A 17256-nucleotide genomic window follows, 5' to 3' on the forward strand; every position below is an offset into this window, starting at 1 on the left:
CCTCTGTAGCATTTGAATCAGACAGGAGTCTGTCTGTCTGTCTGTCTGTCCATCCGTCCATCCATCCTTATATTTATATTTATTTAAAATTAAAAGGACCTAAGGCAGCTTACAACAATTAAAAGACAATATTTAAAAGCTAAAAACAGTAAGGATACAAATATTTTAAAAAGGAATTAAAGAAGTATTATATTTTATATTTATATATAACTATGTTGGCAAGTGCTGGTTTATGCCTCTCAGTAAAACCCAGTGCATGACCTCGGTGGCCCTCATATACCCTCTGCCTGTCCTACCTCACAGGATTATTGTGAGGATAATGTCAAGAGGAAAAGAGGCGGATATCTCCCTTGGAGCTGACCAGCAGAAAGGCCCAACACAAATACAGTGAATACATAAATAAATGGAAAAGTGGCAATGACTGCAAGAAGATGACATTGACATCCCCAACGTTGACGGAACTGAGTAATATTGAGGCCTCGGTCCCATTGGGAGTCCCCAAAAGAGAAGACCCATTGAATCAAAAGGACTTACACATAAGTGTTGGGCCAGCCTTCAGCTACCGCTTCAATAGATCTGCTCTAGTGTTGATTAAATTCAGGCGCCATTGATTTATTTAGATACAGGCACCATTCATAATTGCTAGCATGATGCATATTTTGGAACAGAAGTGGGAATTGCCTGCCTGCCTGCCTTCCGCAAAACCGGGGAGGCTGGGAGGCTGTCCTCGTGTTTACTTACCCACATTGCACAAGAACGGGAAAGGCCCAACTGACAAAACAGACCTGACGTTGCCAAATACCTCTCCAGCCCCTCGCCTGCCTCGTCTTCCAGAAAAAGAGAGAAATCCTGTGCTTCCCGGTACCTCCCCCACCCCTTTTATCTCCCTGACTCTGATTTCGATGCCAACACAAACACAGAGTCAGTTGCTCAACCCGGCCTTTCTGTGAAGGTTTCAGAATTCAATGCAACAGACAGCAAAGGTGTGTTTTTCCCGTCTCCCTCGGCCCTCGCTTTCTTTCTCGGGAACAAGAGAGTAAGAAACAGAGGGTGACAGAAAAGGAAGGAAGGAAGGAATGGACTGAAGGGAGAACCACACGCTCGCTCCTGCTGATCCGTTGGGTTTCTCACAAAACGGTTTCGGCTTTCCTGGACCCAGAGGGACAGAACAAGATTAAACTTGGGAGATCAAAATTTGGACACACACTCGCACACCTCGACAAACCAACAGGAGGACAGCTTTTCCTGGTTGCCTTCCTATGCTAAGGACAGCGATGGGTCACAGAAACGTGGTGAAAAATGGCAAGGATGTTTTCTCAGGAATGAGGTAGGTTGAATTCAGAGATGTTCTTGGACTACAACTCCCAGCAGCCCTGACCAGCACAGCTCATGGGGAAGGCTTCTGGGAGTTGCAGTCATCTGAAACCTATGGGGACCCAACGTTGGGAGCCACTGGTCTACAGGGCTGGGTGTTGGGGTTGCTGCCAATTTTCTGGAGTGGAAAGATCGGCCATGATTTGCCCCGAGGGTGCCCCGAGTGTTCCCATGCTCCGTCCCCATGTTGTTGTCTTTTGTGAACTTGGAGAAGAACAAGGCAATACCATAACTATGTCAGGGCACATGGGAAGAATGACCACTGCAGCCACTCTAATGCTGGCTGGTGTGGTTTCCCCCCCCCCCCAGTAAAAAATAAGTAACGTTTCCAAGCTCTGCCCTGAAGTGTGGCTTGCATGGGCTGCTCAGGCAAGGTGAGAGGTTGGCTTTAACCATTTCAAGAAAGGGAGGGGGTCTATGGAATCAATGGCTCCCAACCTTGGGTCCCTGGAGGTTCTCGGACGACCAGTCCTGGAAATCCTGGCCAGCCCAGCTCGTGGGGGAAGGCTTCCAGGAGTGGTCATCCAAGAACTTCCGGGGACCCCAAGGTTGGGGATCACTGGCTCCGATGGCGCATTGCTTTGCCACTCCAAGATGCCTGACGGCTCCTTCTGCTGAGGGCAGCCTTAAGCCTTTGCCCCCCCAAACCATGCACGGTTGTGGGGGCCCCACAGGGCTGGTCTATGGGGCACTGTCAGTCAGTTTGCCCAAGCCTAGAGAGAAGAGCTCAGTCCGCTGGGTTTCTGCTTCTATCGGAGCTCTTATCGGCCACTGTTAATCATTGCTGGACACAGAATCTGTACGTTTGGAGGGGCGATTGGCTTCTATCGTGAAAGGCAGAGCACAGCCCATATCTGCCAAGAACTTTTAAGCAGACCTTGCCCCTTCCTGTTTCCATTCAGAGATGAAGGTGGGAGGGATAACTTCCCAGCATGGGGCCCTTTTCGAAAGGGCTGACCTGTTTACAGAAAGCAAAGGCTTCTGGGAGTTTCAGTCCAAGAACATGTAGGTTATCCAAGGTTGGGGACCACAGTCATAGGGAGAAGATCAAGCATGCTCTTTGCTACTTTCCCCCACTTTTTTTCTTCCCACAGACTTTGCTGCTTCTTCATCATCCTCTTTTGCAACGGGGTGCTTGGAGATGTTCTTCAGCTAGAAAGACTGTATGGGAGAATTGCATCCCCTGATTTCCCGAACGTCTATCCCAACAGCAAAGAGAGGACATGGAATATTACAGTGACCCCTGGCTATGCCATCCGGATATACTTCACACATTTCAACATGGAGCTCTCCCACCAGTGCGAATACGACTACGTGAAAGTATGTGGAACGGCAGGCGCAGCAAGCAATTTGACCTTGTTCCATAATTAGGTTTAGGGTTTGGTTGCCTTTTGGGGAGGGGGCATTTCTGCAGCAACTGTGAAAAATAATTTTTTAAAAAAACTCTGCTAAAACAAGGTGCTCAGTGAGTACACAGCTTGTTTTAAAGAAGGATCGTGTTCCTGGAGGCTTTAAAACAAGGCGTGTATTCCTCGTGCAGCTTGTTTTAAAGTGGAAGTGTGGCTACCAAGATGTGAATGAAATGACCTTCCAGAAGTTGCTGATTTCAGAGCAGGCCACACTGAACAAGATGGGCGAAAAGTCATGTTTTGAGGAGCTGGGGAAGGTGATAATTCCAGAGTTTGCAATAGATATCCCAGGCCATTCTGCCCATCCTCTAAATGCATGCCTCACTTTGAGGGAAGCAGAAATAAAACACAGATCTCCAGAGGATTGAGGGCAGCTAAAGATGCCATTTTTTATAGACAGATCAGTCTCTTTAGGTATAATCTGGGGCTCACTCTGGCAGCAGTGCGGAGTCCACTGAAAATGAGGGAAGACCTCCACCAGCTCCTGATACCTTTTTTTCTTTTCCGCCGGCCACTTCCTCCACAGCTGCGCTCAGGTGGGAAAATCCTGGCTACCCTGTGTGGGCATCAGAGCACCGATACTGAGGAAGCCCCAGGGGACAAGACGTACTATTCGGTCGACAACAATTTAGCGGTGACCTTCCGATCCGATTACTCCAACGAGAAAGAGTTCACTGGCTTTGAAGCCTTCTTCGCTGCTGAAGGTGAGGGGTGGTGGGGGGTGGAAGGTGGCTTTCCTTGCTCACATCCAGTGAGAGACCATGATGTTCTGTAAGAGGCACCGAATGTCTGCAACAAGCCAGTCTCCCCACAGCAATGACTTTATCAAAACGTACACAAGAGAGATGGACACCCAGTCAGACATCAAGAGGTTTAGTCTTACAGGGACCTGGTTGAATAGATCACTGGTTTAGGTCTCTGGCTGCAGAGGTTGTGAGTTCGATTCCCTGCTGAGGCTCCCAGAAGAGCCAGCCTGAACAGCCTTGGGCAAGCTGCACTGTCCCAGGGATCCCCCTCTCCAGAAGAAGGGAATGGGAAACCATTTTGGGACATTGGCTACCTAGAAAACCCTTAAAAGGGTCGCTGTCTGAACTGACTTTGACGGCACTTGATGTATCTTACTCGTACATAAAGCCCATCTGATAAATCAGGGGCTTGTAAATAGCCAAGACCATTATTAAGAACAGGGTCTTCTGAATACCATCGTCGGCACTTCTGCTTATGCCTCTCGTTCTATGGAAAATTTAATTAGACTTCACAGTGCATTTCAGATTCCAGGTTCCAAGATTTTCCGGCCAGGGTTTGCAGGCTTCTACGTGTCACTGAATAGGAGATAAAGGGCTGAACCTGCCACTGGGATACTTAAGCAGACACACTGGTACGTCACAACAGTGACTGCTATGGGTGCGAATTATTCCTTCATCCACCCATGCTCAATGAGTGGGGAGCAGCCTGGCTGCAGATCCAAGGTCCATCAGTTTGATTCTTCTCTGTGTCTTCTGAGATAGGGGCTAGCCAAGATCCTGTGAAGCACGCACACACGCTGCAGATGGAGGTTTTGTGTGCCCTGTCTCCTGTGCAGCCTTGCGCAAGTGGCAGGGTGGTTCCAGAGCGACCCCAGGAGGAGGAACTGGTAAAATAATCCTCCAAATACTTTAGAGGTGGAAAACCCTGGCAGGGTTTTGGGATGGACTTGATAGTACAGGAGGAACCCTCTTATCTGCACGATTAGTAGCCAGGTCTGAAAATATTGTAAGAAAAATCCTCGAAATATATATTTCTACAGATGAGCTTACCAGAACTGGCCACTGGAGTATGCCAGAGAACATTTTATGTATACCGTTCACTACTATCCGCCTTCTACAGCATCCACAGAAGGGCTTGGAATTCATCCCATGCGGATACGAGGGTCCTACTGTACACCATTATGATTTTGCATCTTTGTCCCCAAGTTTGAGCAAAGGTTTTTCTTTTTCTTTTCTTTTCCTTCCTTCCCTCTGCATCAGACATCAACGAATGTGAACAGGAGGTCGACGGGGAGCCGCTCTGTGACCATCGCTGCCATAATTACCTGGGCGGGTATTACTGCAGCTGCCAGATCGGTTACCAGCTGCACAAGGACAAGAGAACGTGCACAGGTGAGTGGGGGCAGAAGGTAGGGAGACCCGTATGCCTTCCAGAGCCCAGGGGTCTGACTTTGGAAGAGGCGCTTAGCTTAGCCCACAGCGGGGAGACCAGCCGGGAAAACCCAGGGGCCTCCAGGCAAGGAAAGAATCAGTGAAGAATAACTGCTACCAGTGCGGTACCGAACGGAGCAAAAGTCTGACTCAATTTCCTAAGACAGTTTCCAAGTATCAGAGAGCACAAAACTTGAAAGGAGCAGATTTGGAAGAATCAGCCGTTCTGTCCATTTCACTTTCTCCTGATGTCTATAGTTTTGCCCCCAAACCTCCTATTCTTTCCACATTCTGGGTGGCGGCGGGGGGTCAAATTGTATAGGTATAGCTCTTCTCAGCAATGACTGTGTTCTACATGGATTGAATACACAGAGGTTCATCTGCAGAGTGCAGCATTCAAAGCCACAGGCCTAGATAAGAATCCGTCAGTTTTGCTTTCTCCCCAAAAATTAAAAACAAAAAGCAAAACTCAAATTCTTTCCACACCACTTGCGAAGATTTCGCTAAATTCTTTGGGAAAACAAATGGAAACAAAACCCTCCCTCTTCTTAGTTATGGGTTCCCCTTCTTGCCAAATAATTACCTGCCCTATATTATAATTAAGGCTGCATGATCTTTAGGTCATTTACTACTTAAATTAGATTAGATTGATTAGATGCAAGACACTTGCCACTCTTCATTGATATTTCTGGGGGCATTTTATAAAAGCAAGATTTAAAAATTAATAAGTAAAATATAAGAACAATAAATAAAAAAGAGAAAAAACATTAAAAACACTTTCTGCTTCAAGCCTATAAATTTTATTCACCAGCTTCTTTTCGCTCTCTTTTCTTTTCTTTTCTGCCCCCTCCTTTATCCCTCCTTTATTTTGCAGCACGAACTAAATAAATTCGCTTCTTCGTGACTTAAGCAGAGATGGAGACAGACGTATCAGCTCCCCCATCCTAGCTTGACACCACCATGCCAAGGAGCTTTATGCTCATTAATTCATGCTTGTAGGTCTTCTTTTTCCCTTCTCACCTCGGTCTGCCTCCGGCAGTCAATAAAAATGGCTTTCCCTATGCTCCCCAAGCTTTCTGCAACCCTTAACTTTGCACACACACATATACTGTAAATATATAAAGCAGTACACGCCATTCTATTTTATGGATCCTGGTGTTGGAAATGAACTCATTTTCTAGTCTGGCTGAGAGATCTTGGACATTGGCCATTAGCCATTTTGGCTGAGGTTTATAGGAACTCCAGTCCAAAACATCTGGAGGGTCCATCAGATAGGCTGGTCTAAAGTCTCAAGTCCACTGGTCTGGACTATCTTGTCCTGGACTGGGAAAAAGGTGGGATATACCCACCCGCCAATGCTGGGTTCTCCAAAGGGCTTGGTGATGTCAGGAATTGAACCATGGGACATCTAAGGCAACCGTTTGAACTCCAAGCTATGGCTTTTTCCTCCTTCTTGCCATTTAGTCAGAATGGACTAAACCCATCAAGCTCAACCCCAATGTTGTCCGTGCTCAAGTAATTAATGGAGGAACATGTGATTGGCAGGGCAGGGAACTCATCCTCCCTGGTGACGTGGACCGTATTCTTGAATTGGGACAAATATACCTGATCCCAAGGATGGGGAACGGGTGGCCCTCCAGATGTCACTGGGATACCATTAACTGTTGCCCACGCGGGCCGGAGCTCATGGGAGCCAGAGTCCAATCATTTCTGAAGGATTATTCTTCCCCCACCCCTGCCTGTATCAGGTGAACAGGATAACATGGCTCTTGCTGAATGGGGAAAGATCACAAGGTTGGGGTTCTCTCTTTAAATGCTGTCTGACAAAGGAACCCACTTCAAAGAAACTCACTATGAACAGAATGTTAATGAGTCGTGGAGAAGGGTTCTCAGTACACTAGCTTTCTGCATGCAAGGCACGTAGGCTGTATAATATCTGGATGTACAGTATGTTTTTCTTTGATCTGCCATCTGAAACACTCTAGGCGAGGAATAAGGTCATCATGTGATGTCCACACACAAACACACACATACCCACAGGTCATTCCCACAACCTGTCCACCCCCTCCTTTCTTTTCCTCTTGGAGATATCCTTATCGAGGTGTGCCGTAACAGTTTACGACCCGCTGTTAATCTCAGACCTAATGATCCAGTCTTCATAAGTTCACAAGTTGAGACAGGCTCATTTCTCAGAGTTCAAGTCCCTAGTGGGCTGTGTGGCATATCTCTAATAAAAATATAGGCCTAAGTATAATTGAACGCTCTCTTGACACTCCTAAAACCCAGCTGGAGTTTATGGGCAAAGGCTGCATAAAAAATGGCACCATTCTTTCTTTCTTTTTCATTTTTTGCAAGCCTTCATATGGATGGAGACAGATAGATGTTTTTACCATTGCAGATCTGTGAAATAATAAAAATACAGCCTTTAATAAAGGCAGTTCCCTGCAGTCACATATAAGGAAGGATAAAACCCAAATGGAGAATCCGTTCTAAAAATGTCCATGGTCAAGATGTTCCCTGGAAGATATCTGATCTATTTAAAAGACAATTCTTCCCTCTTTGTCCAACTAAATTGTGAAGGGTTGAGTATAGGACAGGCAGGAATTTGCCAAGGTTTGCGGTAAACTGTCACAGATACATAATGGGATAACAGTACCACTGATGCTGACTGAATTGTGTCTGTGACACTACTGGCCTTAATCAGATAATGCCTATGCTGTCTTCTTGATGGACTAATATTTGCAATGCCGTTGGTGCTGAGTGGCTAATGCCGGTAACACCATCAACCCTGACTGGTGTCCTTTTCTTCCTTATCCTATTTTTCAAAAAGGGTTCTTTCTGTGCCTTGTAAAAGTTGTAGACTTCTCCTGCCTCCTCAAAACTGTTCTCTCAAAATTTAGACAGGAGTGGAAAATAGAGAGAAGGAAAGGGGGAGGCTTGAGAAATCAAATGTTTTTCTGATGCTGCGTCATCTTGAGAGCTTCACCACTGTGCAGGCGACGACAAGCCAAGTGTACATGTCAAGCCTGGCTCCATCCATCCACCTCCATAAATCAGTTAGCAGGGAAGCCTCGCCAGCGGTTAAGCATTGCCCGACCCCTGGAAGCACCGAGCACTGCTCACAAGCAGAGTTCCTTCGGGCGCTTGCTAACTCATCGGCCCTGCCTCCCCTAGCCAGCAGGAGACATGGTGGCTCAGAGCATGCCAGCATGGGTTACTGCTGGCTTTTTCCCAGCTGCAATGATCTCTGCTCGTACATGCCTGGCAACAGAGAGCAGCCAAAAGGTGGCTTTTAGTTTCGTATTCCTGGAGAAGGGGAGGGAGAGTGAATCAGCCGACAGCTGCAATCCAAAGTGGGTCACAGCATATATGTGTGAACACTTGTTTTACTGGGAGCAAGCGGAGCAGAGAAGAAGCCAGTGGTGGGTGGAAAGTGGACAGAACCTGCTTCTTCTTTCTCTCTTCCTTTCTCTAATTTGACCATCCTTTCGCTCCCCACCTATGCCCCCTTTTCTTTCCCCCCTTTTTCTCCTTCTGCTTTCTCGTTCCACCACTCCTCTCTTTTCTTGCTCCTGATCGGTCTTCCTTTTTCTGCCATCCCATTTTCAATGTCTCTCTGTGTCATCCTTCTTCCTGTCCTTCTCTCTCCCTCCCCTTGTTTCCACCAGACTGTGATTCTCTTGTCTCCAAAAATAAACAAGCAAAAAGGAGGTAATGGAGCCCACCCCGCAAAAAAGACAGGAGTGGTCAAGGATCTACCTGTGCTACTTTAGACATATAGGTGGACTTTTAGGAATATAGACTATAATTTTAAAAAGAAATACAGCACGGGAGATCATAGAGTACAAAAGACCATGGCTAGGTGACCCAGGTGGTTGCCAGCTCATCTGGCCAAGACTTCTTCAGATAAAGGTGCAGAAAAGAGCAATTAAACTGACTGAAGGAATCAGAGAACCTTCCTCACAAGGAAGCATGACAGAGATTAAGCAAAAGTCAATAGTTCTCTGCCCAAGACCCTGGAGAATAGTGACCAATCAATGCAGACGGATGTAAGCAAGAGAGACCAACGATCTAGCATGATATAACACGGTCTCCATTCTTCCTACATGCAAAAAAAAAAAAAACTATGGCAGCTCAAGGGCGGAACACACGCTTTAAATGCACAAGGTCCCAAGGTCAATGAGGAGATTACAAAGATTTCTCCTTGCGTGAGAGCCTAGGAAACCAGAGTGCATGATATTGAATTACAGAAGAAAACGACTCTGACTTGGTGAAAGCAACTTCTGATGTTAAAACGATGGCTGGTCCCTCTTTGAAAAATGGAAACAACAGGTTCGCCACTGCCCCTCTCCATTGCTACCACCCTCACCATGAACAACCGGAAAGATTTCTATTTGGCCCTTCTTTCTCTTCAAGATCTCCTTTTGGCTTAGAACAAACTGGAACTCTCTGGATAGGGGAAATGTCTAATTCCCCCTAGAAATGACGATTTCTCCTTTACAAAAAGATCATGCGCACAGATATTTGATCCCATGAGGAAAACTTTGTTCTCCTGTTCTCTTTCTTTCAGCTTACTGTCCCAAAACGGTGCTGACAGCAAGATCTGGAGAAATCACCAGTCCGAATTATCCCAACCCATACCCCAAGCTTTCCCAGTGCAATTATGGCATCCAGGTAGAAGAGGGATTTATGGTCATCCTAGAATTCGTGGAGTCCTTTGATGTAGAAACCCACCCAGACGTCCCATGCCCTTATGACATCCTTAAGGTCAGTTGGGCGTCCTCTCTGTGTTCTCAAAGCATCACTACTCTTTGGTAAGCTTATTCCTCTCTGCATTTGTTTAAAATTGCTTTCAGGCTGCAAATGCTCATGCTGAACGTTTCAACGATTTGTAGGTGACGCAGGGTGCAATCAGAGGCAGATGGGGATGACTTGTCGCATAGTTCAGAATCAGCTATTTCCCAAGTGGTCATGGCAAACCAGCCCAGTCTTGATCCATGCTCATGCTGGATTTTTCTGGTCAATGAAGGGGCAGGGCTATATTCTTTCTGAGGACTGGGCTAGAGCAATTTCCATACAGATGGAAGAGTCGCTTTAAAGGAGATCACTTGCCATGAAGTGATCCCCTCCAGAGCAAATGGATGAGATTCTTTCTCTGTCTGAGTGCACCACCAACTTTTCTCTCTCCCTAAAGTTTTTCTGTTCTAAAGAGGTGACTATGAAGTTAGTAAGAGAGAGTCCTAGGAAACTGATAATGTTCCCCCCCATCACCTCCACCACCTTTCTGAATATTTTCAGGTGGCGCATAACCTTGAATACATTACCCTGATGAAGATCTTTATGGATATTCATCAGAATACGGTTGCTATGGCACACTGATCTATGGCTTCATACCAATGGCAAAGCTCTGTCTTGCACAATTCACATTTAAAATCAATTTTTATTTATTTTCATTTTTTTTAATTAAAAAAATCCACATGGAAGCAAAATTAAGTGGACAAGGACCGAGGGAGAAGGAAGAGACAGCGTCTTCATCATGCAGACACAGACACACGGGCTGTAACTACGAATGTCAAGATTTTCCTTTCTTTGTTCCAGATTAAAACACCCAAGCAAGAGTTCGGCCCGTTCTGTGGGAACACCCTTCCTCCCAAAATTGAGACACGCAGCCATAACGTGGAAATCCAGTTCACCACCGACCCCTCCGGCATTCACACCGGATGGAAGCTCAGATACAACACAACAGGTAGAGGGTCTGTCTGAGAAAAGAGTGGGCAACCATGGCATATGTTGGCCATTGTCTACGTTGCCATGTCCCGTCTGTGAGCATCTGGTTGGCCACGGTGGGGAACGAGGATGCTGGGTGAGGTGGGCCTCAGGTCTCATCCGGCAGGGCTCTTCTGAACATTCTGATGAGACTTAGGGAGGCCTTCCAGATGGACGGCTCCTAGCGCTACCAGTCAAAAGGCATTATGCAGCCGTTCTGTCTTTCTCTCCTTAATGGGTTATCTGTGGCAAGAAGAAGAAAAAAAGGTGGAAGTGGTAGGGGGGAAAACATGGGTGGGTTACAAATGGAAGATGTAGAAAGGGGGCAAGACAGAAACAAGGTCGCAAGAGTGAGAAACCAGAACTGACCTCCATCCTGGGGGGGCCAATGTTGAGAACCCCCACCCAATCCACGGATCTTTCCATGCAGGAGCAGCAAAGCCAGGTCAGCCTGATGGGATGGGCCTCATCAAACATCTGGCAAGGCCCACAGAACCCAACTGGAGGCCTGCGGTCAAATGCCCCACCCTGCCTCCCTCCGTCCCCAACTCTTCTCTGCTCTTCTTCCGTGGCTCGGTCCACCTGCACCCTCCAAATGACCATGCAGTTCCTGAAATGAAAACAATTAGGCCTAGGGGGACACGACCACTGAGCAACAGCTGGCAGAGGTTCCATCTCAGAGGGCAGTTTCCTCATGGGCTAGGAACTAAGGAAGCCTAAGAGCATCAGTCCGTCTACCCTGGTTGCCAAGTGGATCTCTGTGGCTTCAGATGCTTCCAAGGCCCAGCTGGAGATGCTGCCAGGGACTGAATATGGGCCGTTCTGCAGGGAATGTGTCCTACCACCATGCTAGAGCTTTTCCTTTAGGAAGAGGAACCCAATGAGTAACTGCAGGATCTTCTATATCATATGTGTGCTCCATCATTGAGCAATAGCTTTTCTCAGGACCTAAAACACCTAAATCAATACACTGAGCAGGCTGCATGTTTATGGAACAAATTCTGGATAGGATGGTAGGAGGCGGCAAATAAAAGGCCCAATAGCTTACTGAGCTTCTGCTGAGCACCAAGTCCCACCAACATAACAGTGTGGGACTGAATGGCTTGGAGAAGTGACAATCTCCAAGAAGCGAACCCACTCTATGCATGGCCAAGTGATGCAATCTCATGCTACTACCCCAGCTGGATTTGCTGTTCAGGAGGAGCTCAACAGGATACTGGTCAAAAGCTCAGAAACAAGGAGGGAATTCTGAATCGTAGAGACAAGCCGTCTTCAGAAAGGACTTCCTAAACCAGTTTTCTCCAGAGCTGGTCACGGTGATCCCCCTCCATCTGAGCCATCTGGAGAAAGGCCCAACTTCACATGATTTGAACATTAAGGGGCCCTCAGCTCAGTGTCAAGCATCTCCCGGTACAGATGAGAAAGACGGGTCTTGCTCTGGAGGGCTGCCTCCTGTCAGTACGGGTGCGATCATGCCTTCCAGATGTTTTAGACAGCAGCCATCATCCTATGCAAGACTAAGGCTTATGGGGTTTACAGTCCAAAATCTCTAGAGGGCCCAAAGTTGAATATCCCTTGAATACTGAGCTAGATGGATCCATGTTCTGAACGAAAGTCAAAGGACATTTCCTTTGGTGCTGTTAGTAGCCCAAAGAAGATAAAAGCATGTCACTGTGTGCATTAATAGGTTAGTAAGGGGACCAAGACAAGATAACCAGATCCCAGGTTCTGATGTTCATATGGAATTCTGATTTGCTGGGAATGTTAAGTTTCGATTTAATGATTTCTACTCCCTTGCCAACTTTATGCAGCTCTGCCATGCCCTAATCCCAAAGCACCACCTCATGGTCGGATCGCTCCAGTGCAAGCGAAGTATATTATGAAAGAGTCCTATCATCTCTCCTGCGATGTTGGCTATGTACTTTTGGAAGTAGGTAAAAGTATTACATGGCTTCTGTTTTCTTCTTCTAGTGTTCCTGTGCATGTACTTTGGTATTTGGAACTGAGGTGTGGGTGCTGCAGCAGTCACTCGACTGCATCTGTCTCTCACACAAATCACCCAACAGTAAATTCACTGTCTGTTTCCAATCTGGTGAAAGGAACAGCATTTCAGGTTCAAGAAAAGGGGCAGCTACACTCATAGCAACATCAAAAACAGCCTGTTGAGACATCATCAGTGGTGCTGGGGGACGGTGTGGCTTTTGGTTTACAGTTAACAAAGTGATCCCTCTAGATACGAACCCCTGAGAAACAACTGCATGTCGACTAGAAGGAAGGAGGGAGGACATTCCCCTCTTGCTCTCCCTCAGTACAAGGGCAGCTCTCGACGAGCATGAAAGGAAAGAGGAGTGTTAAGTGCCCCAGCATCATTCCTCCAGTTCTTTTGCTCTCCAGAAATAACTGTTCCACTCCACCCTGCTCTTTGAAAACTCACAATGTTCCAGCTATCTCTTCCTGGCCTCTACAGATCCCCTGCTTTTTTTAAAAAACGATCTTAACCCCCAGTTTTCCTGCTCTCTCTCTCTCATGTTTGGAACTGCTGCCACAAAAACCCACCCGTCAGAAAAGCTTACACGTTCCAAGGCTGCGCATTTTTTGCTTCAAACTAGTAAAAACTTTAAAGCATGGAACTTCCCCACCACCACCCCAAAAGTTCCAAGTTTTCTCTGACGGCTTTTCACAAGGGGAGGTGTTAAGGAAGTCAGTTGATTCAAGATTATATTCAAGATTATATGGTAAATCTAACATATAAAATGTGTCAATCCCAGTATGTTCACACTTGGGATTTTATCTTCTCTTATTAACAGAATTAATTCACAATAGGGGACCAAGGAAAACACTCAGTCATTCTAGTATTTATTACTATTAGTTTATGAAGAAAAATATATGCAGAAGCATGCGAGATTGTGCCCCAATGGTCAGACCCAGCCTTCCCTGCCTTCAGTATATAACACACACATTCACTGTTTGGATTACATTTTTGATCACCAATGGCAAGTAGAGTCTCAGATTGTAGTAAAAGTGCTTCCCTAAAAGAGACCCTCCTTTTAAACTGTTAGAGCTAGGATGATCTTAACCGGGGGGTGGGGGCAAATTAATGGATGTGTTTTTTCTTCTTCTTTCTCTACCCAGAATGAGCTCATCATAGAATCCTTCACAGCCGTATGTCAAAAGGATGGCACATGGAACAGGCCTATGGCTCAATGCACCAGTAGGTTAAACTCTGGCTTTGGAAGGGGGTACAGTGGTCTCTGGATTCACAGCAGCTGAGCAGATTACTCTTTAAATTATTTCTTGCATGGCTCCTATAGTCCGTCTGCCAGCACAAAACTCTCTCATAAGATAAAATAAAAATAGAGTGTGGGAGGCAAATGATGCCTGAACCAGAGTGAAATAAAATTTGCTTTCATTGGAATATTCTCAGCTGGAAGACAAATCAGCAGCCACCTCAGTTTTAAGCTGCACTGTTGTTACAAAAACATTAAAATTCCCCCCTACTGTTTTCCTCTCAAAGTCTTCCTAGGACCTCTGGTCAGCCATGTCTTTGCTCTTATTAGTCTTAGCTATCTTTTTCAAACAACAACAAAAACGATGTTTCCGCGCATGCTTTTTCTTTCCATTCCCAATGTATTGCCCACAAGCCATCCAAAGCAGGGGTTCACAGGCAAGACAGGTAATCCTCCTCACCATTTTTAAATAAGCCATCCGTTTTCAGCACACCTCACACCCGTTTTATAACTATTTCAACGAAATACAAGTGCCTTTGGGGGAGATGGGCAAGCACCTTTGGCCTTTCAGGTATTTTTCGGACTCCCATCTCCCATCAGGGTGTTGAGGGGATGATGGGGTTTCCCTAGAAAAACACACAAAAAGCCACAAACTGCCCCATCCTGTTTTGGGAACCCCTGCCCTCCAAAGGAGCACACTGGATTCCCAGGAAATACTTGGAAATGTGTCTGTAGTGAAGTCTCCTTTGCAGGTTGGATCCTCTTTTGTTCTGAAGTCTTTCTAAAGCTGATCTTTGCTTTGCAGTTGTTGACTGCGGCCCGGCCGAGGAAGTTGCCAACGGGACCCTGGTCTATGTTACGAGACCCAGCGTTACCACGTACCAAGCTGAGATCAAATATAACTGTGAAGCACCCTTCTATGCTCTGAAAGCAGGGCTTTCTGGTAAGAACCATAAATGAAAGACACCATGCCTTGGTTCCACCCCACCCCCAGCAGTGTATATGCATATATTCTGATAAGAAAAATCAGAGACCGAAACCAGGAGTGGCCTGCTGTACAAAAGGCCTAACGACATGACAGTTTTACAGAGGAGAACCGCTTTCTTACAACTTAAGGCAAGAAAGCTTTACTCCTCTGGCCTTGCAATTATAACTTCTACAGCGACAGGGATGCGGCCAACCCTAAACGGTGGAAGGACGTGAATATTTTAGAACGAAAGTTAAGTCTGCTGTCAGCACCTACAGTCAATCAGGCAACCAAATGTTAGCCAGAGCGATAAAAGAGAACTATATTGATGGAAACCTGGAATTTCCAGCTGTTTGGAGGGAGAATGGGATTCACAGGGAGCTTTTACACAGAGGTGACTAACAGCAGGAACGGCACTGACTAGAAGTAGCCAGCTGCTTCTTGAAGGACGGATACCTACACTTCTAACTGAGTGTTTTAACCTTCATGCAGGGAGCTATCACTGTGCCCCCGATGGCTACTGGAGAAATTCCAAGGGAAAGAAAGCGCCTCCCACCTGTGAACCAGGTAACGTGCGAAACTGCCATCTAATACATGGGCAGGATGTCTTCCTGGGACCGCCTCACTAGTGTGTGGTTTTCTTTGTTCTGACAGTTTGTTCTATAGGGGTTTATGAAGCAGCTTCATAAGTTGTGAAGAAGTGAATGTTCTTATCCCACTTTCTGCCACCCAATTATCCCACTTTAAACCCCCTTTTTAAAATTAATTAATTAACCCCTTTAAAAGAAACATGTATTGAAGTCACTGCAATAAAAAAAGCAGATGAAACATTTAAGGGCAGAAACTCAAAAGAAAGCCAGAGAATCTGTTAACAGCTCAATTTAAAGTGTACAGAAATCTGTACAGAACTGAGACCTTTATGTATAGGGCAGGATACAAACATATTAATATATAAAGTAAAATAAAGCACTACGTACTTCTGATACATTGGTCATTGGCCTTGTTGCATAGCTCCGCCTGTACAACCGGAGTAACATTGCCCAGCAGCAACAAACTATTGTTAATTAAAGAATTACTTCTTCAGTTTTGGAGTACACGTGTCACAACACTGCTCAGCAGTTGCACATAGCATGGAATAAAAAAGAGCTCTTTAATAAGTAAAGAGTTGATGACATGACTCCCACTGCATAAGGGAACTTATGCGACAGGATACTGACCATTTTTTATTATGAATAAACTATATTCACTGAAATCAACCTGCCCCTCAAAGGCAGGGATAAGCAGCTTATAAAAGAAGACAAACCAACTTTGCAAAAATACTATCACCATTTTGACCCAACAATGCTGACGGTTGTAACTCTTGATAGAAACTAGAAGGGATTTCTGAAAACTAAGACATATAAAACAGCCAAGTTTTTGTTTTAAAACCTATTACACGGCAGCTGTGATGATAGATTTCATCTCTTGTTTAGAGGGGAGAAAAGGGAGCAGTTAACACGCTCGGCTTGCCAGTGCTCCATCATAAAGTTATGGGTCTTGAATATTTCATCAGTCGCAAGATGGATTAGAATATATGTACTGGAACTTTCCTTTTTATTTCCAAAATTCAGTCACTGGAACAGTAAGTCTTACATATTATGGCAGGACAAAGATCCACTGAGGCAGGGGTGAGCCATCTCCTGGCTTCACCCCAACTTCACCCTCAAAACCTGGCATGTCAACATCTGCCTTATATTCAAGAGGCCGCCCACTCCCTATTCTTCAGGGGTCAGCACATCCCAACACTGGTTTTGGTTCCCCAAAGTCAGACTTTCCCCACCCATTATCTTATACAGGTAGTTGTCTGAAACAGTTCAGAGGATCAAATGCTTCCCTTGCCTTGGTTTACAGCTCTCTGGTTTTAGACAGGCTCTTCCCATGAATTACAGCAGTCTTGAGACATGCAGTGAAAACTAACCTGTTGTACTTGAGTTTTTGCAGACCGTAACGCATTTTGTCAGATTCGGCTGTGGGCCACAGCTCACCAAAACTTGGGCCATGCACAACCCGTCAGTACTGAAAATGCCACAAGATCCTGCCTGGCCTCACTGCAATAAATAACACAGTCTTCCCGAGTCTGTAGGATTCTGCATACAAAGCAAGCCTCCCACCACATCTATCGCAAGGGACTGAACAGCCGTGGCTTCGTACTGCTGTCTTCTGTTAGGGCCTGTGCCCCTTTGAACTGAAGGGGAAGAAAATTCCTAAAATGCTCCTTCCAAAGGAAGCCATCTTCCCTTTAAACCATTCCAAGACAGTGGCCAGGGTCCCTGGCAAACTGTACCTGAAGATGGTCT

At 45.9% G+C, this 17256-nt stretch overlaps 2 protein-coding genes across 4 annotated transcripts in view; one reads left to right on the forward strand and one right to left on the reverse strand.

Annotated features, from left to right (window-relative positions):
- Positions 1-17256, forward strand: part of MASP2 (MBL associated serine protease 2) — a 20332-nt gene continuing 3076 nt past the window's right edge. Inside the window, exons 1-10 of one of the 2 annotated variants that reach the window (XM_072977528.2) lie at positions 1-1327; positions 2469-2694; positions 3310-3487; positions 4790-4921; positions 9531-9727; positions 10559-10706; positions 12538-12656; positions 13859-13937; positions 14759-14896; positions 15413-15487. In XM_072977528.2, coding sequence (XP_072833629.2) covers positions 1260-1327; positions 2469-2694; positions 3310-3487; positions 4790-4921; positions 9531-9727; positions 10559-10706; positions 12538-12656; positions 13859-13937; positions 14759-14896; positions 15413-15487 — 1360 coding nt within the window. In that variant the 5' untranslated portion in view covers positions 1-1259. Of the gene's footprint in view, positions 1328-2468; positions 2695-3309; positions 3488-4789; positions 4922-5834; positions 6027-9530; positions 9728-10558; positions 10707-12537; positions 12657-13858; positions 13938-14758; positions 14897-15412; positions 15488-17256 lie in introns of those variants that run through there. The other variant, XM_072977529.2, reaches the window with a different exon arrangement.
- Positions 10381-17256, reverse strand: part of TARDBP (TAR DNA binding protein) — a 23715-nt gene continuing 16839 nt past the window's right edge. For both annotated transcript variants that reach the window (XM_020782184.3, XM_020782183.3), the window contains exon 7: positions 10381-10969. In XM_020782184.3, the coding sequence (XP_020637843.1) occupies positions 10914-10969 (56 nt within the window). In that variant the 3' untranslated portion in view covers positions 10381-10913. The remainder of the gene's footprint in view (positions 10970-17256) is intronic.

The sequence above is a fragment of the Pogona vitticeps genome, chromosome 7 (assembly GCF_051106095.1).
Source record: "Pogona vitticeps strain Pit_001003342236 chromosome 7, PviZW2.1, whole genome shotgun sequence".
Taxonomy (NCBI): domain Eukaryota; kingdom Metazoa; phylum Chordata; class Lepidosauria; order Squamata; family Agamidae; genus Pogona; species Pogona vitticeps.